General features: G+C 34.0%; 1 protein-coding gene across 5 annotated transcripts in view; it reads right to left on the bottom strand.

Moving 5' to 3' along the window:
- Positions 1 to 744: 744 nt before the first annotated feature.
- The window catches only part of LOC136033183 (uncharacterized), a 37617-nt gene continuing 14164 nt past the window's right edge, over positions 745 to 24197 (bottom strand). For 2 of the 5 annotated variants that reach the window (XM_065713884.1, XM_065713885.1), the window contains exons 3-6: positions 16557 to 16775; positions 11031 to 11278; positions 5467 to 5601; positions 745 to 1045 (exon numbers count right to left, since the gene is read on the bottom strand). In XM_065713884.1, the coding sequence (XP_065569956.1) occupies positions 905 to 1045; positions 5467 to 5601; positions 11031 to 11278; positions 16557 to 16775 (743 nt within the window). In that variant the 3' untranslated portion in view covers positions 745 to 904. Of the gene's footprint in view, positions 1046 to 5466; positions 5602 to 11030; positions 11279 to 16556; positions 16779 to 23329; positions 23431 to 24197 lie in introns of those variants that run through there. The other 3 variants (XM_065713886.1, XM_065713887.1, XM_065713888.1) reach the window with 2 other exon arrangements.

The raw sequence follows: 24197 nt of genomic DNA, 5'->3' as shown, positions 1-24197 counted from the left end.
GAATGCAGCAATAAAAACGCACTCAATAGTCTGTTTGGTGAGCAACTATTTTGAAATAGAAAGAGGAAACTACCGTGAATTAGAAGGTTAAAAAACTTTCAAATAATTAGAGAAAAACTAAAAATAACTGCATGCTTGAAGACTCCTAAAAGTCCTGACGAGGTGCTATGGACATAGAATAGCTTCTCGACGAATCAAGATCCAGGGGTAACGTCAAGGCCGCATCCAGAGGGGTTAATTCGACCAAAATGTCCCCAAAATGTTTGTCGTACTCGTAAAAACGCAAAAACAAAAATGAATATAAACAAATTTTGATACATTTTTTAAAGTTTTTGTACCCCCCCCACCCCCCAGAAAAAATCCTGGATACGGCCATGGGTTATGTACAAAGTCTTTGAGTTCATACAATGAAATGCCGTTATGTGAACTAAGACGTTCTAGAACAGACAATACATCAAGTGGAAGTTCCTGCGAAACTTGATACTATTATTAAAAATAAAAAAAGCAATAAAAAGAAACACACTTACACAACAAAAATTTTATTATAAAGGCTAAAACCAGTTAAAATTTTAAAAGAGAGTATTACAAAAGATTGCTATATCTGATCTTCATTTTCTTTAATGAATCTTATTGAATAGCGTGAATGAACATACTAAAACTCCAAACTACCATCAATTTTAAAACTTTAGGTGAAATGTTACGGACAAAGAGTAGCCCCATTCTTCTAAATCGAAATGGGGGGGGGGGGTACGTACTCAATTGGTTACTGCATACTCAATTTATCTAAAGGTCTGTGATCCTAGAAGGCGATAAGAGTACCACAAAGTAAAATCAAAGGCATGATGAGAGACACAAACTCGCATGTTTATAAAAGCGAGTGCGAAACCCCTGGAGCAAAATGTAGCTAAATTAAGAGACACTTAGGGAGCAATTCCTGATGGCCACTGAGACATACCCTAATTCTAGTTGTTAATCGCCTATAGGCTTCACTTATTTCATCAGGTGTTAAAGGCTTGCCTAGGAGGCCTGCACACGTGAGACCAGCCTAAAAGAAAACAAAATCAAAAATCAGTAAAAAACTAGGCACATACTGTTTTTAGGAAAACTAAATTGCTATGACTACTAACTTCTATTTATTTAGCTGCAAAATCTATTAGAAATATTGTGCGTGATCGTAAATTATATGCGTATTTACGATTTATGATTACATAGTATTATGTGTATGCGAAATCTTAAATTTATTTTGCGGAATCCAAAATCTAGCTAAGTTCTTTATTTCAAAAAGAAAATCGATTAACTGAACACTTTAACTTAATTCAAAATTGGGCCTATTAGATTGCAATGCTCCTTCAGTTTGAAAGCCTGCCTGTAGTCACAGAACGAATGAGCTTGATAAAGGAATTCTCAAACTGAAAGTACAAATGACGTAAGAGAAATTTATTTAAATGAATTGTGCATGAATTGTACAGAGTTAAAAGGAGAAAGATATAACTGTGTGAAATAGTTGGAAGAAGATAATATTGTATAGGGCTGAAAGCGGAAAGATATAAATGTGTGAAATAGTTGGAAGAAGATAGAATTGTACAGAGCTAAAGGGGGGAAAATGTATATGTGTGAAATAGTTGGAAGAAGATAGAATTGTACAGGGTTCAAAAGGGAAAGATATAATTGTGAGAAATAGTTGGAAGAAGATAATATTGTATAGGGCTAAAAGCGGAAAGATAAAAATGTGTGAAATAGTTGGAAGAATATAGAATTGTACAAAGCTAAAGGGGAAAGATGTAACTGTGTGAAATAGTTGGAAAAAGATAGGTTTCTACTGGACTAAAAGAGGGAGAGATAAAATTATGTGAAATAGTTGGAAGAAGATAGAATTGTAAAGGATCAAAAGGGGAAAGATATAAGTGTGTGAAATAGTTGCAAGGAGACAGAATTGTATAGGGTTCAAAGGGGAAAGATATAATTGTGTGAAATAGTTGGAAGAAGATAGAATTGTATAGGGCTAAAAGGGGAAAGATATAATTGTGTGAAATAGTCGTAAGAAGTATTGTACACGGTTAAAGGGGAAAAGATAATTGTTTGAAATAGTTGGAAGAAGACAGAATTGTACAGGGTTAAAAGGGAAAGATATAATTGTGAAAAATAGTTGGAATAAGATAGGATTGTATAGGGCTAAAAGGGAAAGATATAATTGTGTGAAATAGTTGGAAAAAGATAGAATTGTACATGGTTAAAAGGGTAAAGATATAATTGTTTAAAATAGTTGGAAGAAGATAGAATTGTACACGGTTCAGAGATATATCTAGAATATATATCTTTTCCCTTTTAACCCTGTACAATTGTATCTTCTTCCAACTATTTCACACAACTATATCCTTCCCCTTTTAACCCTGTACGATTCTATCTTGTTCCAACTATTTCACACAATTATATCTTTCCCCCTTTAGCCTTGGATAATTCTATCCCCTTCCAACTATTTCACAAAATTGTATCTTCCCCCATCAGTTAGAAAGTAAAATTTTCAAACAAAGAATCGGAGACACGAAAATCCTTCGAAACTCGATGGACTATGACGATTTTCGAAAAGGTCACTTTTATGTAACTCAAATTTGCCTCAGAGACTACCTCACCCTCTCCATACTCAATACTAGTTGCTGTAGTGTTCTGATGTATTAGGGATGTTAAACCAAAACCTTAAACCACTTCCTAAATTCGGCATTGTCTTTTCAGGATGACATTCTTTGCATTAAAAAATTCAAGCTCAACCTAAAAAAAATTAAAATTTGTGAAAGTTAGAGTGGCAAACTTTTCAGATTTGGAATTAGCACGTATTTTTTAGTCGGGTAGAAAATAATCATTTGTAAAGTAATTAACTTGAGGTTGACCCCTTTTTTCACAATTTTCTAGAATCTCCCCCCCCCCCAACCTCAATATCTCTCAAAGCTTTAATCCCCAAACAATTCTTTTGACTTTAAACATTTAGTTCCATTTTCATCGCCCAAAAAGAGCCTAGAAATGACACATATAATCACATTTGCTGGTATTTACTCAATCAACTTTTTTGTCTCAGGCTCAAATTCTTCCTCAAACAAGAGCCAAGAGCTCATATGGTACTTTTGACGAGGTCGGAACCTAAAATTAGACTCAGTACTAGAGTTTTCGATAAAAAGCTCAGATCCGGTCCGGTTATGTCAATCACGTATCTAGAACTTGTGCTTATTCGACCCACCGAGTTTCATCCCGATCTCTTCACTCTAAGCGTTTCACAAGATTTCCGGTTTCCGAGATTTTAGTTTCCCCCCTCTACCCCCTAATGTCCACAGGTCCGATCCGAATTAAAAATGGAGCATCTGATAAATGAGATCTTTCTATATATCAAATTTCATTAAGATCCGATCACCCATTCGCAAGATAAACATACATCAATTTTCACGATTTCCCCTCCCTCAAGCCCCTCCCCAAGATGTTCGAAACGATGAAACGACCGTAATAAAGTCAATTTGTGCAGGTCCCTGTCACGCTTACCAATTGTCATCGTCCTAGCACGTACAAAAGCACCGAACTCACGAAAGCACTGGAAATCCCATCCCCAACACTTCCCCCAAGAGAGCGGATCCGTTCCAGTTATGTCAATAGAGTATCTAGGACTTGCGCTTATTCTTCCCACCAGGTTTCATCCCAATCTCTCCACTCTAAGTGTTTTCCAAGACTTCCGGTTCCCCCCCCCCAACTCTCCCCAATTAAATCGGATCTGGTTGGGATTTAGAATTAGACCTCTGAGACACGAGGTCCTTCTAAATATCGATTTTCATTAAGATCTGATCACCCGTTCTTAAGCTAAAAATACCTCATTTTTCCTAATTTTTCTGGATTAACACCCCCCTTCAACTCCTCCAAAGAGAGCGGATCCGGTCTCAAAGTTCATGTTCCTAGCTTTTCTGGAAGTACCCAAACTAGCAGAACCGGGACCGACCGACAGAAATTGCGATCGCTATATGGCACTTGGCCGAAGGGCAAGTGTCATAAAAAATCAAATTTCTGAAAGAGCTAGAGCCGTAAACTTTTCGGATTCGGAATCTGCACATATTTTTTGGGCGGGTACTGAAATAATCATTTATAGACATATGACAACTTATTCGAGGTTGACCCCTTTGTTTTCCCAATTTTCCTAAAACCTGTCTCCAAACCTTACTCTCTCTCAAAGCTTTAAGCCTCAAGCAATTCTTTTGACTTTAAACATTTGGTAAAATTCTAGTTAATTGACTTCTTGCTATCTCAGAAAGGGTTTAGGAAAATGAAACTCTCAGGGATGAATCTACAGACTAAAGTATGTCCTGGGAAGGTATTTTGAAGCAACTACCTCCACTCCTTCTCCCTCTAGAGGGCCCTGACCTTTGAGGATTTTTAAAAAAATGTGTGTTACAAAAGTGAAATCTTGCAAAATAGATCTTCTGCTTAATTGAAGTAAAACAAAATTGTTTTCAGCTTCACAACTTTGCTCAATTCCATTTTATATGGTTTTAAAGATATGCGAATACATTTCCTAAATTTTGAAAAAAAAACATTGATATGGCTCAAAATTCTACTCAAATAACAGGAATTGCATTTTCAGAACTAAAGGCAGAGAAAAAGCAACTAGTAACTGAAAATTCAGGTAAATTTGTTTTGTCAAAATTTCAATAGGTATGTAGACCTGTCATGTAGGCAAATTTCACGGCCCTCTAGAGGGAGAAGGAGTAGAGGTATGTACTTAAAAATACCTTCCCGGGACATACTTTAGCCTCTAGACCCATCCCTGAAAGTTTCATTTTTCTAACCTAAACCTTTCCGAGATAGCAAGAAGTCAATTAACTAGAGTTTTACCAAACATTTAGTTTCATGTTCATCAACAAAAAAAGAGCGTCAGAATGACGTATCTAATCCCATTTGCTGGCATATACTCAATCAACATTTTTTCTCAGCCTCAAACTCAGCCTCAAAAAACTTAAATTTGTGAAAGAGATAGGTGGCAAACTTTTCAGATTCAATCAGCACATTTTTTGGTCGGACAATGAAAGAAATATTTGTATAGCATTTTGTTTGGGGTTGACCCCTCACAATTTTCCTAGAACTCGTCCCCCAACCTCACTTTCTCTTAAAGCTTTAAGCTCCAAAAAATTTGGTTTTGACTTTAAACATTTAGTTTCATGTTATTCAGCAAAAAAAAGAGCGTAGAAATGATATTATCTAATCACATTTGTTGGTATTAACTCAATCAACATTTTTCGCCTCAACCTCGAATTCAACCTAAAAAAAAACTCTTAATTTTTGAAAGAGCTAGAGCGGTAAATCCTTCAGATTCAGCACATATTGTTTAGTTGTGTAGTGACAGAATCATTAGCATAGCAATTTGTTTGAGGTCAAACCACAGTTTTACTAGACTACACACATAATCTCTAGGCAAGGTACCTAAATTGTTTACTTTACCTGACCGATGGCTTCAAAAGCAAGGAAATCAAGAGCAAGCCATGCCAGTTCAGTAATGTTAGACGACAGCTCTGAGCCAGATAGGGCCCATTGTGCAAATTTCTGTTTGGCACAGGAAAACCTGATTGTTCTGGCCTAAAAAATTAGATTAACGAGACGAACTAATAAGACAAATTGAAAAGAATAAATTGACATACGTTACGACAACTTCAATGGCCAGAACTTCCCCCATTCCTTCGTCCAGCACCAGATAGAACCGAATACCGTCGCAATATTCAAGGACAAGTGTAAAGAGAAGAAACCCAAATACAGCCACAAAGGCTGGATGGGATATAAGTCAGGTGAGGTCAAATTGACAACAAGATATTTTTCAGCTCGGAAATTTTCATTTAATAAGTTCATTTTTATTAACTTATTTATCTAATATTTATTAATTTATTTATTGGCTCACTTAATATTTATCAGTCTTATTTTTATTTAGGAAGTAAGCATTTAGGGCAACTTTAATAAGTTATGAAATAAATTGAACCAAGTCTAAGAATATAAAAGAAATTAAGAAGATAAATACAAAAAATTGAAGATAATATATTTTTTAGTTCAAAATACTAAATTTTTTACTGAATTGGGTGCATGGTCCCTGTCTTTATTATTCTAGGCTAAAATAATAATCGCATGTAAAAAAAATATTATAATTTGTATTAGTTATCATTCCTTTATATCGTCAGCCTCAAAACAAAAGCCTGTTTCGCAGCGTTTTTTTTTTATTCTTTTTTTTTTAAGAAAGGTAATATAGAGTGAAAAAAGACACATCTTTTGGGTATTTTATTCACTGGATCATCGCACACATATTTAGTTCATTGGTGTTGAGCCTTGCCATCCCTGATTTTCAAAAATATAGCATCATTTTGTTCTAGACGCCTAATTGAAGCAACACTATTAAACAACCCGATTCAATTTTTTAGGGGTTTTCCTCCATTAAATGCTAAAAAACACTGCAGGAGTAAAAAAAAACTTATTGCAGTTTGCGAAATTACGATAATTTGACATGCAGACTTCCGTTCGACACGACAATACAACCTTAATATGGCTCTAATATGTCCTGACAATATAGCCTTTCATCAAATGTCTTTCAAAATATATTAACCGTAGCTGCACATAGTCAAAAAATGTGTCTCCCCTCGCTTTGCTTTTAGGGGGAGGGAAGGACTCCCTGAGGGGATTTTGGGAAGAGTCCCTCGTATCACCTGTCCTTCTTTAGACTGTCATGTTTGACGATAATGTAACTCGCTTTTTTCCTTCTTTGCTCTTTTCCTTTTTCCTTCTTTCCTTACTTTCTCACAAGGGAATGATGCAATAATATAAGTTTCAATTATGTTTTCCCTGCTTCAAAGGCTATTAGTATTAGCAGGAACCTTAAAACGTTTTTTATTTATGATTCATTACTTATGAATTAATTGCTTGCTTATAGTTGAACTGACTTTTTTTAAATACTGTTTTTATTCTTTTTTTTTAATGCTCCGACAGCTCCGACATCAGGCTCCGACAGCATCTAAATACTCTCAATAATAGCCAATAATGGTCAATAATAGTCATGGGCTGTATTTTTCAGGCAACAAAGAGCTATACCACTTCAGTTACCTAGCGATGTACATAACTGTATAAAGGGATACTTATACAGAACAATCTGTCTTGGCTTTTTTCTACAATGGGCCATAACTTTGACTTTTCCCACAACTATTCCCTTTTTTTTAAATTCAAAAATCAACGGCCAGTTATTCAAAAATAACTACAAACAGGCCAGTAGACTCGAATACATGTGCCCAGTTTTGCATCCCAACATCTTCAAGGAGTTATCAGAAAGTATTGCGGCAGTTCATAAAAGATGCGTAAGAATCATCTGTAATGCTCCATTATATTTTGTTGTGCTACTAAGGTATTATGCGTCTTATTATGCGGGTTTTTGTAATTACAGCTGTTATTGCTGTATTATAATTATATCATGGTATCATTACTGTTTTGTATATTTTATTATCTCCGAAAGTGTTTTTTGCCATGGCCGGAGTAGGTTTCTGTAGCGATATCTATCTATCTATCTGTCTATTGGATATATATATATATATATATATATATATATATATATATATATATATATATATATATATATATATATATATATATAGATGATAGATACTGTCTATGACAGATTGTCGATGATTGTACTTTTCGGCCAACCGTCTATGGACAAACAAAAAGCAGGTCGTCCGCAGTTGGGATGGGAGCATGTTGTAAAGAAAGATTTGAGGGAAATGGGAATTTCTTGGGACGGTATGAAGAGGGGGGTTTTGAATGGATTGGGGGGAAGGAGGAGCGTGTGTAGCTGTGTTGGCCTCAGGCGGCTTGGTGCTGCGGTGAATTGTTAGCAGTAGTAGTAGTATCTATCTATTTATTTCTTCGCGAAAATAATCTTGTTATCCTTGAGGGAATAAGCAGAAAAATTCCGCTGTCCTTTACTAATACGCTGTCCTTAATCACTGAACACCTAGCTGGTTCTTTTTCCTTTTAGACACTACCTCCCTGGTAATAGTCCGACGAAAATTCCTATTTTTACACTGATATGATTCTCCAAATGAAGTAAAATGAAAATTGTATGCCCTATATAACTGAATTAGTCTCCCCGTAATCCCCTTATTTTTTAAATAATCAATTGATTTATAAAATTTATTTTATTAAATTACCGAGGATAATAAAACGTGAAATGATTGTTTCATTTGTTATTCTTTAAATTGAATAAGTGGAAAGTTATAGTTATAAATCTTAAAAAAAAAAAACTAGGGAAAACCAGAAATTAAATTTTTAATGAAAAAGATTTTCATATAAAGTTATTTAATTTTTGGTAGCAGAGGACCCAACATTAAAAAAGCAACATGAGTGAAAAAATCAAAAAATAAACTATAAACATATGGCAGCAAATACCGTAAGAAGGTATGGCTTTCCTTTGAATGTGTAGTTGACTTCTGAAATCAACAAGCTGTTAACATTTACATTTTTTAAAGACAAAAAGCGTTGTCAAATCTAACTAATTAGTTTTAATTATCCATTTTCACATTTCAATGTGACAACACTGACGAAAAGGTGAAACTGCATTAAAAACTTCATCATTTTGAAACAACTAAAAAATAATCTTAGAAAACTGCTGATTCCAGGTAATAATAAATCAAATAGTCCAGCAAAAATATGGTTTCTACTCGGCATTTGAGCAACAGAAATGTTTTTGGCACCAAAATGTTCTTGAGGTTTGAATGTTTGCTTGAGGTTTGCTTGAGGTGGAAATCGGATACCAAGTGATGAAATTTTTCAATTCTGATGTCCTTTTTGGTCTCCCTGGACTTGAATTAGTAGGAAACAACCTATCAATTATACGTTATATAATTACAATACAAGAGATGGTATTTTTACCCCTTTTGACCTCCTGTAGTTGGAAATCGGGTACTAAATGATTAAGTCTTCTAATTCTAATGTCATGTACGGTTTTCTTGGACTTGAATTAACAGAAAATAACATTTCAATCAAGAAAATATTACAGAAATTTAAATTGAGATTTTCTTTCTCTTTTCCCTGAAAAAAGGGGGTTTCTGCATGGCCAATTTTGACATGTCTTCCATACTAAACATTTTTGAAAAAAATTGTATATGCTTTATTTTACTTATTTTTAAACTGACCGCTTGAATCGTATTTTTCCATATGAAGTGTATTAACAATTTGATACGACATATATATTTTTTTAGTTATATATACGTATAATGAATTTAGTTGTTGCCCATGATTTTAAGGTTTTGTTACGTATGAAGCGGATTCAGTCTCTCAGAGTTCGTGATAGCCCCTTTGAAACAAATACTATTTTACCTTTTTATATCTTATATCACTATGTTCTGTCATCCGAACAAAACAGTCAAATAAAAGCCTAAAACTAGAAAAATGCCTAAATATACACCCCGTTTTCGGGCATCCTGGAGGTGACAACGCTCATGTTGCTATACTTTAGGGTAGATTAAGCCCTTTCAATGGCCTAGGCGAATTAGGGATTAATTAAATAGGGTTTTCTGCCGAAATAATGAAAGTAAGCATAAAGTATAGGCCTACCCCAAATTGAGGTTATTTACTTTCATAATTCTCCATTCTCTTACTGAGAGATCTGTTAGGGGAAAATTTTGAACTAACTGCATGACTAATTAGATGCAAATTTTAAAGTTTTAAAATTTTTGAAGTTTTTAAAGTTAAAAACACTTTGGGATTACTTAAAAAAATTAAAAATAAATTTTTAAGTTACAAAAATTAAGTTTAATTTTGTAAACTTAATGTAAAAAAAAAAGTTTAAGTAAACATTACTTAAAAATTACTTTTTAAAATTACTCTATCCCAAATTGAGGTTACTAGAGAATTGTTAGGCGAAAATTTTGAACTAATTGCATAATTAATGAGATCTAAATTTTATAGTTTAAAATTTTTTTAGTTTTTAATGTAAAATGATTAAAATATAAAGTTTATATATTTTTATTTTATGTTTATTTTATTTATATATTTACGTCAAATTTATATCTAAAATTTAAAGTTTTTCATATATTTTTTTATAGTCAACACCACTCGAAAAGCAAGCTGACTGTGGTTTCAGATGTTGTTCTGTTTCTTAAGATAATGTCTGACAGAAAGTAATAAACTGCGTCAAGCAATAACGAAAACGCAGCATCCCCCAAACTATTGTTTATCATTAAAATCCTCCGAACTCTTCCGATAAATTAACAAAACGGACGCGTTTCAATACATGCCTAAAAGAACTAGTATTTATGGTTAAAATCCTCCGAACTCGCCCAATAAATTAATAAAACGGACTCGTTTGAATTCATGCCAAAAAGAAAATCAATGGCAGATTTTACCGGTGAATAAACAGTGAACTTCTATAAAAGGTTTGCTATTAAGTACTATTTGTTTCGATAATAGATATTCTCTTCTGGAAATTCCCCCTCGTGGAAAATATCCACACATATAAAACTGAGCAGTTACAGAGAAATTATGACAAATAAAAATAATCAGAAAAGAAGCTATTTTGGAATATTTTACCAATATTCCAAAATATAGGTACAATATATGGGCTGCTCAATTTCATGTTTCAGGAGAATTTTCCAGGGGGTATTACACAAGGGTGATTTTTCAGGGGTGATTTTTCGGGGGGAATACGCCAGCCTCAGTACTATTCAGCTACAGAAACATATTTTCAACTATGATCCAAAAATCATTATTAAGCCGCCAAAAGATATTTCTCTACGGGCGACGTTAGGTCCGGCTGCCAAAGCAAAATCTGACTCCTGTTCGATCCTGTTTATTGAATTTTGGTGGAAACTAGCGGGAACTGTCCTCTTTCAGCTGCAACTTTTCCGAAGATCTTCAATCAGTCTTTGTCCAATTTCTAAAAGCTTCCAGAGCCCTTCCAAATAGTTCCTATGCCTTGTTAGAACCTAGCCTTACCCTTACAAATAGGAAAGTCGCGACAATGATAGGACAAAACTTACCTTCGCAAACGCTTCATATCTAGCTGAATCTAGATCTCTGGAAACCTTTTCCAGTCTTAGAAGTCTATCAACTCTTGCTAAATCTGGTTCACCCTCTTCTTTGCAAAAATCAACTAAATCACCAAATGTATCAAGCTCCTCTAGTGCTTTAACAAAATGAATGAGGTTCCTTTCATTCTTCGAGTTTCGCTGACTGATGATTTCCTCTGAAGCATCTTTTTCAATTTTAGAGCCAAGTGCCTTAGTTTCTAAAATAACAAACAAATAATCTGATTAGTTTCTAAAACATAAATAAAAGTCTGATTGGTTTCTAAAAAATATATAAATAATCTGATTGGTTTGTAAAACGAATAAAAAGTCTAATTGGTTTCTAAAATAATAAACAAATAATCTGATTAGTTTCTAAACATAATAAAAAGTCTGATTAGTTTCTAAAAAATAAACAAATAATCTGATTGGTTTCTAAAACATAAATAAAAAGTCTGATTGATTTCTAAAAAATAAACAAATAATCTGATTGGCTTCTAAAACATAAATAAAAAGTCTGATTGGTTTTAAAATAATAAACAAATAATCTGATTGGTTTCTAAAACATAAACAAATAATTTGATTGGTTTCTAAAATATAAAAGAATAAACTTATTAATTTCCAAAAATACACAAATAATCTGATTGGTATCTAAATACAAACAAATAGTGCAATTGGTTTCTAAAAATGAACAAATAATCCGACTGGTTTTTAAAAACCAAAGAAATAATCAGATTGATCAAAAAATCTGTTTGGTTTCTAAATTGTGGACGGATAATCAGATTGATTTCTAAAAATATACCAATAATTTGATTGGTATCTAAAAACAAATAGTGTAATTGGTTTCTAAAAATAAACAAATTATCTGATTGGCTTTTAAAAACCAAAAAAAAATAATAAGATTGATCGAAAAATCTGATTAGTTTCTAAAATATAAACGGGTAATCTAATTGATTTCTAAAAATACACAAATAATCTGATTGGTATCTAAAAACAAGCAAATTGTGTAATTGGTTTCTAAAAATCAAGAAACAATCTGAATGGTTTTTAAAAACCAAAGAAATAATCAGATTGATCGAAAAATCTGTTTGGTTTCTAAAATAGATACGGATAATCTGATTCGTTTCTTGGATTGTTATCTAAAAACAAACAAATAGTATAATTGGTTTTTAAAAATAGACAAATAATCCGATTGTTTTAAAAACCAAAGAAATAATCAGATTGACCGAAAAATCTATTTGGTTTCTAAAATATAAACAGATAATCTGCTTGATTTCTAAAAATACATAAATCATCTTATTTGTATCTAACAACAAACAAATAGTGTAATTGGTTTCAAAAATAAAAAAAAAACAATCTGACTGGTTTCTAAAACATAAAGAAAAAATATTGATTGGTAATCTGATTGGCACTACCTGTTGGTTTCTGGAAAATAAACAAATAATCTGATGGATATCTAATAATAAACAAGTAACCAGAATCGTTTCTAAAAAACTAACAATTAATCTGATTTGTTTCTAAAAATAAACGAATAATCTGATTGATTTCTAAATAATAAACAAATAATCCAATTTGCTTTTAAAAATAAACTACTAATTCAATAGGTTCTGAAAAATAAAAAATGGTGTAAAAGTATTTTACTTTGAAGCAAAAACAGAAGATGACTATTTTCGCAAAATTGGCCAGGCAATGTCGCTATATGCATTCGAATAGTTGACAGCTACACTCTGAAGTTTACCGAAATAAGAGACTCCTCGGAATACACATGAAAGAAGAATACCAATCTGGTGCTAAAAGTACATTTATCCAGAGGACAGTCAAATTAACTACCTAGGGCTCATACTTGATCAAGAACTTAATTTCTAACTTCACATCACAAACACAATAAAAAAATGCTATACAAAAATTAGAATAATAAAAAGACTAATATTCACATCCTGGGGTTGTAATGAGAAAACTTTACTCCAATTTTATAAATCACATATAAGACCCCAAATTGATTACGGGCTCATTGCTCATGGTGCTTGTGCAAAGACCCTGATGCAAAAAATCGAAACAACACAAAATGATATAATTCGTCTCATATTTGGTCTAAGGAAACCAACAAGCACTACGTTTCTGCTTACTGAGAGTGGATTATCAACAATAAATGAAAGACAAAGATTTCTTTTGATAAATTTTCTGACAAAAACTGAAGCCAATAGGTCAAAAACGCTGTATAACTGGTTAAGAAATCCATCCATGTATATAGGCATTGCAAATGAATATGCCAATATCCAGAAGAAATTGCAAGGGCCAGCAAAGTCTATTGTACCTGCATTCCCCCCCCCCATGGAGTTTGTCAATCCCCATAATAAGCACTAATTTCTCAAAGTAGACAAGGTAACTTACCCCCATTGCTTGCATACAGAAAAAAAAATTGTTGAAATTATTACAATTACATATAAAAACCCTTTCCAAAATTTTGTTAATAGGTCTAAAACGAATGAGAAGGTGGCAAGTGGAGCTTTTCTCTCACCCTGTAATATTGCAATGAGTGAAAGAATGTATGAAAATGTGTCTATAATGTCTGCAGAGTTAAAAGCCATAATCATGGCATTAGAGCACCTCATGAGTAATCAACCCTTGATTACTAATTTACAAAATATTATAGTTTATTCTGACTCCTTGCCAAGCCTAGAGCTGCTGTCAACAGCTTCTCAGTATAAGATGGATATAGACACATTTCACTGTCTTAGCATTATTGATGATTTTGCTTCAAGAGGCATAAGAACATACCTTCAGTATGTTTCAAGCCACCCAGGTATAACTGGTAACCACTGGGCGGATGAAATTGCAAAAATGCTTTAAATTTTGACCAGCCAAGTGGGAGACCAATCCCCATTAGATGCATACACCGCTGGAAATTATCATAGGTATTGTTAAATAAGAATAATCCAATTTTATCTCCCTTCTCCAAAAAGCACCTTTCAAAAATTTATCATAGAATTCGATCTGGCTTAAATGGGTTAAATTTAACGACGTTCTGTTCTTAACGAGAAACACTTCATAGAATTTTCTTCACGTACATTTTTGTTACTTTTTTACCAGCCGGACAAAAATTTAGGGGTAGGGAGGGTGGTTTCAAACCGGGAAAAAATAAACAATAATGCAATAGAATGGGCTTTACAGGCTGTTTTATACAATTTGTACAGTGACTGTAAATAGGGGGGGGGGGGTACCTCCTCTATATTGCTAAAAATATACTTTTCGGTATTTTCAATGAAAAGTACATTTATGGTGTTTTGCTCCGAAAAATTGGAAATAACATCATAATTGATTTCCCTTTATTCTGAAAATTTTTTGCTCTTTCTCCCTAAATTTGGTGGACTGACGCCACTTTTTTTCTATCTTGTTGATTATATCTTTATTTAAAACAAATGCATTTTTATGTTTTAGGTATAAAGAGTCGATCCGTAATCAGATTGGTTTGGGTAAAATACATAAATAGTTGAATTGATTTTGAAAATACAAAAGTTAATCTGATTGGTATGTGAAAAATAAACAAGAAGTAATTAGATTGATTGAAAAATTTGTTTGGTTTCTAAAATATAAAAGGAAAATCTAATTAATTTCTAAAAAATACACAAATAATCTGATTGGTATCTAAAATAAAACAAATAGAGTAATTGGTTTCTAAAAATAAACAAACGATTTATTTTGGTTCCTAAAAACTAAAGAAATAATCAGGTAAATTTCTAAAAAATACAAAACAATCTGATTGGTAAACAAACTAATACCAGTAATCTGATTGGTTTCTGTAAAACAAAAAAAAAGTGTAATTGATTTCTAAAAATACAAAAGTTAATCTGATTCGTATCTAAAAAATAAACAAATAATTTGACTGGTTTCTAGAAACTAAAGAAATAATCAGATTGATTCCAAAAACATAAGCAACGAATCTGTTTTCTTTCTAAAATATAAACCACAAAATCTCGTTAAATTACAAATTGAGAATTTCACGCTTGGAGTTTACGTATGATATTGCTTGTTCAACTACAGCTGTTGGTATGCAATTTATGCAACAATTATACATTGAAAATCGGTGCTTTTTGTGTTTTTTTTTTTTCGGTTTTCGGTTTTTTCAGTTTATTCGGTGCTTGGTATATTCTTAAAGTACCAAGGCCACTAAAAATTAAATGTAATTCTTTATATTGATCAATTGGAAACTTTCACAAACATATGTGTGTTAGAAAACTGAGAAAACCCAGGAGCACAATGTTTAATACACGATATGTTCTACGATATGTGCACGATATGTTCTACGCAGGTATGCAGTTTTTACACTTAGCTGGCTACAAGTTCATAAATGAAGAAACTGGAAATAACATCATAATTAACTTCCCCTTGATTATGAGAAAAAAAAGTATTTTTGCTCTTTCTGTCTAAATTTGGTGAACCGACGCCAGTTCTTTTCTATCTTGCTGATTGTATCTTTATTTGAAACAATTGACAATATTCATAATATTGATCATTATTCATAATTTATAATAAATTATATCCATGACGAAAGTAAAACAGTTCAAAATAGGGATGATACCTTTTTATTGACAGTGAAATATAAAATTATTTAACTGGATATTTCGAACACATATACAGTGCTGATGATGATGATGCTGATTTTACTGCTGATGATGGACACTGTATATGTGTTCGAAATATCCAGTTAAATAATTTTATATTTCACTGTCAATAAAAAGGTATCATCCCTATTTTGAACTGTTTTACTTTCGTCATGGAAAGGCAGTGTGGTCTTCGAAGTTATCTAATTATATCCATATTATTGTCAATATTCATAAACAAGATTATGTTTACATTTTACTTTGATTTCAAAAATCAACGTAAAAAAATTTACGGCCCGAGATACATTTAACTCTTTATGCCTGAAACATAAACATTATGTTATTATGAAACATAAATAATGCATGTTTATGTTTCAGGCATAAAGAGTTTAATGTATCCCGGGCCGTAAATTTTGTACTCTATGATTTTAATTTACGTTGATTTTTGAAGTTATAATTGTCAGCAAAACGCACTTTTTCGCGTATTTTCCACAAATTTTCACTTCTCACCTTTTGTTCCTCTTCCTTATCTTTATCTTTCATTTCGCTCGCTAAATTTATTCGACTGGACAGTTGCATTCTTATGAGTATTATTTTAGGGTTTGTGATGTGTTATCTCAAATCCGTTTATTTGACAACAGGCTTGCTAATGTTTAACATCAAAGAATTCAAACCCATTACCTAAGCCTAGCTTAGTCTGTACAATTAACGAAACCTCCTGACAAAAAAGCTCCTTGCGATAGACCTGTACCAGCTGGAATGTGAAATGGGCCCTAGACTACCAAGCAGATATCAGTTCATATTAGGCAAAAAGGAACGGAAGAAAAGAAAAACAAGAAAGAGAAAAGAGCATAAGAAAATGAAGAAAAACAAAAATAATTGATTAGAATCACATTACCTAAGCATTTGTATATTCTCCTCAATTTGAATTTATTTCTTCTTAGCAAGAATACAATCTCTTCTATGTCTATTTTTGATGACATCCGAAACTCAGCAACTGTTTCTGCTTCTCTAATTATTTCATTCAGCTCTTTCTTTATCAGATTTTCCATAAGCTCGACAGACATTCGGAGTGGGTTTGGAACATCTCCAAAACCATGCATTATCTTTTCAATTTCTGTAAAGAAAGTACTAAAGATTCCTTATACAAAATAAAAAAAATGCAAGTAATAATGATAAACCTTCTGAATAGTTATTATATTTATGCTTTTATTCTTTTTGAATAAAAGGGTCGGTTTTTCTCTGTCTCCTGCAATGTATTCATTAAACCACTAAATTACCAGTTATCAATATACATATATGTATATCATAAGCAGGGCAATACCGCTGACTAAGTAAAGAGCGAAGTGGGAACAATATTTTTTTCACCAATGAATTTTCACCATTGAATTTTTTTGAGCTCATTAGATTGGAAATTAAAAGTTCTAGTGACTTTTTCAAGAGTCAACAGTGATCGCAGGGCAATCATTCCCCCTTCCTCGCCCCTTTATTTCCCAAACACATTAAACCAAAATTTCGAGATATCCATTTTTTTCAGCATAGCTGAAAGGTCCAATAGCTATATATCTGGGGATATCTACCCCCAGGCCCTTTGGGGCAAGGGCTGTACGTTATGTAATAGTCCATTATTTACATTGAGCCCCTGCTATTGGGAGAGGGGGTATTACTACTAACATTACTAATAATAATACTACTATTATTATACTAGTACTCTAAGACAAAGGGTATGAAGGTGAAAATTGAAGAAAGTATTCAGGGGAAAGCTGAAGTAAATTAAAACAAACTATGTGCATATAGGTTGTTAAAAGGCCGTATCTTAGTAATGGTTTAGGATATTAAGTAGGAAGTATCAGGGAATACTTTGGGGAAAGATGAATTGACCAAAAGGCAATATGTGAACACGACAACTAATATTACTATCGCTAGAGCCACTACCACTCATGGAAGCCAGCAGGGGGAGGGCAGTGGGGCCATGCCCCCTGGAAATTTGAGACTGTAAAGTAATTATAAGGAAACCGAAGGAAAGAGAGCCGATTAGGAAAAAAACACGGAAAAAAATGTGCGTTGCCCCATTGTTTGCTGCCTGCCAATAGATTTTGACCCTTAATAAGAAAATATAAGTTCCAATTTGTGACTGAATGACCCCTTTCCAGTTTTCCACAATATTTTTGCAAGATGGTTTGGTTGGAGCAACAAAAATAACCAAATTCTTTATAGTAATGAATGGTAGGTAAATAATGATCCTTCTGAACAAGGAAAGTATAAGAGCCTAACTATTGGTAACATTCAATCAAAGAATCAGCTTTTTATGACAATCCTAAATATGTATTTGTTTATTAGTAATTAGTGCAGATACTAGTACACAAGAAAGTTCATATAATTATAGAAAACATAAGAAAAACAACTTAATAAGGAGCAATTCCGACAAAAAATATGCCGTCAACTTTAGCTTGCATTGCAAGAGCACCCATGAGCTGGTTTTTGGTATCGAAATTAAATTAAAATATTAAATTACAAATTTTTATTTGATTTTTCTTAATCTTAGTTTTAACGTTTTACTTAGAACAAACTACTTTGATAATGTGTTACTTTTTATAAACACTGAGTCTAAAGACATTAAATATTTTGGAGTTATATAACCAAATTCCAAACTGTTGATATTATTAAAAAATATCCGTTCAACGCTTCGGCAATGCTCAGCAGAATTGAAAGCTGGGAGTTTATATTTTAGTTTTTGTAAGTAGGCTTTTAATTTGTGTATTTTTTGTTATTACTTAATTTGTTCTTTTCTATATACTTTTACTTTGACTGACATTTTTTTTTTCTATTGCCTTTAGAAAAATGTTTGTATCTAACCGCCATTAAATAAGAGACAAACAAGTTTTTTCAACTGAAAGTAAGGAGCGACATTAAAACTTAAAACGAACAGAAATCATTACGTATATTAGGGGTGTATACTCCCTCCCCAACACTTCACTCTTCACGCTATAGTTTTTCGGCACTTTAAAAAAAAGTTACTAATCGTTCTAATTAAACGAGCCTTGTGTTTCAGGAGTCGTTTTTAAAGCATTGGAACACAGTTTAAACTTTAGCGTAAAGACCGAGGTGTTTAGAAGGGGTAACCCCCCTCATAGACGTAATAATTTCTGTTCGTTTTTTAATTTTAATGCTGCTTCTTACTTTCGGTTGAATAAACTTTATTTTTTATTTAATTTCTGATCGATTTTTAAATAACGCCAGGATACCTGGCTCCACCTCCACAGAAAAATCTCTCTCCCAACAGAAATATCTTCTTCACAATTCAATCCTGGCAATGCTTTACCCCGGCCAATTACCCTTAACATCTCCACGCGTAAAATTGAATCGAAAAAGAGAAAGCAAGACATATAAATAAATTTCGTACAGGAATTCTAGCAAATTCGCCCAGTGTAAACTTTTCCCTGAAAAGTTCACCCCTGGAAACTTTCCTCTCATTTGGAAAACTCTCCTGGTGCAAAATCCTCCCAGCAAAAATTTGTCCTACCCTCACCACCCGAAAAATGTATGCATACTTCCCAATAACAGTTACTATACGTAAACAATGGGCAATTTTATAACTTAAAAACCTTTCCTCAGGGGCTGTAGGGGGTCATTTTATCTCCGAAGACATAGTTATTGGGTCTTTCAACTATGGTGAACAAAAGCATATCTCAAAATTTTGATCGGACGATTTTGGCAAAAAGCGGCGTGGGAGGGGGCCTAGTCGTCCTCCAAATTTTTTGGCCAATTAAAAATGGCACAAAAACGTTTCATTTCCGTTAGAATTAGCCCTTTCCCGACGTTCGAGGCACACTGGGTCGATACGATCACCCCTGGAAAACAGGAGCTAAGAGCTCATATGGCACTTGTGACAAGGCGAGAAGAGCTAAGAGCCAAGAGATCATATGGTATGAGCTCTAACAAAATTCTATGAATCAATAGATTGATTTAAAAAGGAAAATAAGAGGCTTAATGCCGGTCAAGATTTAAAATAAGAGCTCTGAGTCACGAAGTCCTTCTAAATATCAAAATTCATTAAGATCCGATCACCCACTCGTAAGTTATAAATCCCTAGTTTTTTCTAATTTTTCCTCTCCCTTTTGCCCCCCAGATGGTCGAATCTGGGAAAAAGACTTTATCAAGTCAAATTGTGCAGCTCCCTGACACGCCTACCAGTTTTCATCGCCCTAGCACGTCCAGAAGCACATAACTCGCCAAATCACTGAACCCCTCCCCCCAACTCCCCCAAAGAGAGTGAATCCAGTACGATTCTGTCAATCACGTATCAAGGACATTTGTTTATTCTATCCACCAAGCTTCATCCCGATTCCTCCACTCCAAGTGTTTTTCCAAGATTTCCCCCTCCAACTCCCCCCAATGTCAAAAGATCTGGTCGGGATTTGAAATAAGAGCTCTGAGACAAGAATTCCTTCTGAGAATCATATTTCATTACGATCCAATCATCTATTCGTAAGATAAAAATACCCCAATTTTCATGTTTTCCAAGAATTCCGGTTTCCCCCTCCAACTCCCCCGAATGTCACAGGATCTGGCCGGAATTTGAAATTACAACTTTAAAGCACAAGATCCTTCTAAATATCAAATTTCATTAAGATCTGGTCACCCTTTCGTGAGTTACAAATACCTCAATTTTCAAAATTACCCCCCCCCCCAATTCGACCAAAGAGAGCAGATCCGGTCCAGTTATGTCAATCACGTATCTTAGACAGGTTTCTATTCTTCCCATTCAGTTTCATCCTGATCTCACCGCTTTAAGTATTTTCTAAGATTTCCGGTCCCCCCCCAACTGCCCCCCCCCCCAGTTACGCTTGATCCGGTTGAGATTTAAAATAAGATATCTGAGTTTCGAGGTCCTTCTAAATATGAATTGTCATGAAGATCCGATCACTCCTTCGTAAGTTAAAAATACGTCATTTTTTCTTATTTTTCAGAATTACCCCCCCCCCCAATTGAGCGGATCCGTTCCAATTATGTAAATCACGTATGCAAGACTTCTGCTTATTTTTCCAACCAATTTTCATCCCAATCCCTCCAATCTAAGCGTTTTCCATCATTTTAGGTTTCCCCACCCCAAATTTCCCCCAATGTCACCAGATCCGGTCAGGATTTAAAATAAAAGCTTTGAGACACGATATCCTTCTAAATATCAAATTTCATGGAGATCCAATCACCCGTTTGTAAGTTAAAAATACCTCATTTTTTCTAATTTTTCAGAATTAACCCGCCCCCCAACTACCCCAAAGAGAGCGGATCCGTTCTGGTTATGTCAATCATGTATCTAGGACTCATGTTTTTTTCCCACCAAGTTTCATCCCGATCCCTCCACTCTAAGTGTTTTCCAAGTTTTAGGTTTCCCCCTCCCAACTCCCCCCCAATGTCACCAGATCCGGTCGGGTTTAAAATAAGAGCTCTGAGCCACGATATCCTTCTAAATATCAAATTTCATTGAGATCCGATCACCCGTTCGTAAGTTAAAAATACCTCTTTTTTTTATTTTTCAGAAATACCCCCCCCCCCCAACTACCCCAAAGAGAGCGGATCCGTTCCGTTTATGTCAATCATCTATCTAGGACTTGTGTTTATTTTTCCCACCATGTTTCATCCCGATCCCTCCACTCTAAGTCTTTTCCAAGTATCCAGATCCGGTCGGGATTTAAAATAAGAGCTCTAAGACACGATATCCTTCTAAACATCAAATTTCATTGAGATCCGCTCACCCGTTCGTAAGTTGAAAATACCTCATTTTTTCTAATTTTTAAGAATTACTTTCCCCCCCCCAACTACCCCAAAGAGAGCGAATCAGTTCCGGTTATGTCAATCATGTATCTGGGACTTGCGCTTATTTTTCCCATCAAGTTTCATCCCGATCCCTCCACTCTAAGTGTTTTCCAAGATTTTAGGTTCCCCCCCTCCAACTTCCCCAATGTCATCAGATCCGGTCGGGATTTAAAATAAGAGCTCTGAGACACAATATCATTCCAAACATCAAATTTCATTAAGATCCAATCACCCGCTCATAAGTTAAAAATACTTCATTTTTTCTATTTTTTCCGAATTAACCGGCCCCCCACTCCCCCCCCCCCCCAGATGGTCAAATCGGGAAAACGACTATTTCTAATTTAATCTGGTCCGGTCCCGGATACGCTTGCCAAATTTCATCGTCCTAGCTTACCTGGAAGTGCCTAAAGTAGCAAAACCGGGACTTTAGGTTTCCCCCCTCCAACTCCCCCCAATGTCATCAGATCCGGTCGGGATTTAAAATAACAGCTCTGAGACACAATATCATTCCAAACATCAAATTTCATTAAGATCCAATCACCCGCTCATAAGTTAAAAAATACTTCATTTTTTCTATTTTCTGCGAATTAACCGGCCCCCACTCCCCCCCCCCAGATGGTCAAATTGGGAAAACGACTATTTCTAATTTAATCTGGTCCGGTCCCTGATACGCTTGCCAAATTTCATCGTCCTAGCTTACCTGGAAGTGCCTAAAGTAGCAAAACCGGGACCGACAGACCGAGAGACAGACAGACCGAAAGAATTGGCGATTGCTATATGTCACTTGGTTAATACCAAGTGCCATAAAAAGACAACAGATAAACATGCATCCGTGATCTTTCTTCTGGCAAAAATTACAAAATTCCACATTTTTGAAGATATAAGCTTGAAATCTCTACAGTAAGGTTCTCTGATACGCTGAATCTTATAGAGTGATTTTCATTAGGATTCTAAGAACTTTGGGGCTGTTCCCCCCTTTTTCAAAAATCAGACAAATTTCCTCAGGCTTGTAGCATTCGATGGATAAGACTAAGCTTAATGAAACATAGAATACATATAAAACATATCATATAATATAAAGATATGATAACCTGTCTTACTTTTTCCACCTCTATGCTCGTAGATATGGGAGTGTAACACTTTAGCTGCATAGAGAAATATTTTAATTAGAGGGCAGATAGCCCCCTTCATATCCCCTTTTTTGTACCCAAAATTGTTCGATCAAAATTGTGAGATAGCCATTTTCTTCAGCATGGTGGAAAGATCTAATAACTATGTCTTTGAGGATGATATGACCCCCACAGCCCCCGGGGGAAGGGCTACAAGTTATGAACTTGGCCCATTGCTTGCATATAGTATTGGCTATTGGGAATTACGAATATATTTTTGGAGAGTGGGGAGGATTTTCTGGCAGGGGTGCTTACGTGGAAATATCTTTCCATGGAGGAGTTTTCGTGGGGGAATGGAATTTTCCATGGAGTGAGAGCTGGATTTTTCGGCATTAATTAAAAAAACTATCATAAATAAAACAAGTTTTTTTTTACCTTAAACTAAGGATCAACATTAACACTTAAATTGACATAAATTATTGCGTATATGAAGGGGGTAGCTTTGTGTTTTTTTAATTAAAAAAAATATATATTCTAATTAAACGGTCTTTGTGTATCAAGAGCCATTCTTAAATAATTGCAACATAAAGTCAAACTTTAGCGTAAAGAGCGAGGCATTGAGGAGGGGGCAACTCCCCTCATATACTTAATAATTTCTGTTCGTTTTAGGTTTTGATGTTGCTTCTTATATTCAGTTGAAAAATCGTTTTTTTTTTTTTTTATTTAAAAGTAATAAGAGACTCACTTTTCTTTATCCTCATAATTATAAATAAGAACTGTCTAGTGCTCAACTGAAGACTGAGACAAACTCGATTGAGTTTCGGATAAATAAATTTCTCAGTTAGTTCATTCAAAGTGATCCATGGTCAAAATGATTGTTAAAATTACGTAATAATCCTGTAACTGTTTTTTCAGGCTTGTATCTCGGGAAACCAGTATTGCAGCATTTTGATACTTGAAAAATTAGGCGAAAGAATTCCCTGATTATTTCAGTAAGAATTTTCTGATTATTAAAACAAAATAAATTTTAAATGTTTTCAATTTTGGCTTTAATGAATAAAAATTATTAAAACTTTATGGAACAAATATCAGTATATGTATATTAAACTGACAATCCGCGGTCATTTTTTTTTTTAGGAAAGTGCAAAATATGTTCTAGTCTTAAAGAGGAATAGGGGTTGTCAGCCCTACTTATGTCAATTTTTGCTCGTTTTGAGTTTGACTCGTTTATTTGTTGTGATTTCTGTTAGTTAATGGTTTCATTTATTTTTTGGTGGGGGATTTGTGGTAGTTTTACGCTTGGAAGCACTACGCCGCTCGATGTAGTACTAATAGCAGCAGTAGTATACATGTATTGCCTTTACAAGTAGTTGCAATAGAAGCAGTAGTAATAAATTTAGCAGTGATAGTAGTATTAGTAGTAGCGTGCATATTTTGCCTTTTGGTCAGATGATCTTCCCCTTTAGGCATTCTCTGAAAGTTCAAACTTATACCCAAATCAGTTCTTGACATACGCTTTTTTGACAATGTAGGTACACATAGCGTCTTTTTATTTAGTACAAAATTTCCCTTCAATATTGAAAATAGAGTAGTGTGGTAGTCGTAGTAGTAGT

This window comes from Artemia franciscana, chromosome 11, assembly GCF_032884065.1.
Source record: "Artemia franciscana chromosome 11, ASM3288406v1, whole genome shotgun sequence".
Lineage (NCBI taxonomy): Eukaryota > Metazoa > Arthropoda > Branchiopoda > Anostraca > Artemiidae > Artemia > Artemia franciscana.
This window is presented reverse-complemented; position numbering and strand designations above follow the sequence as displayed.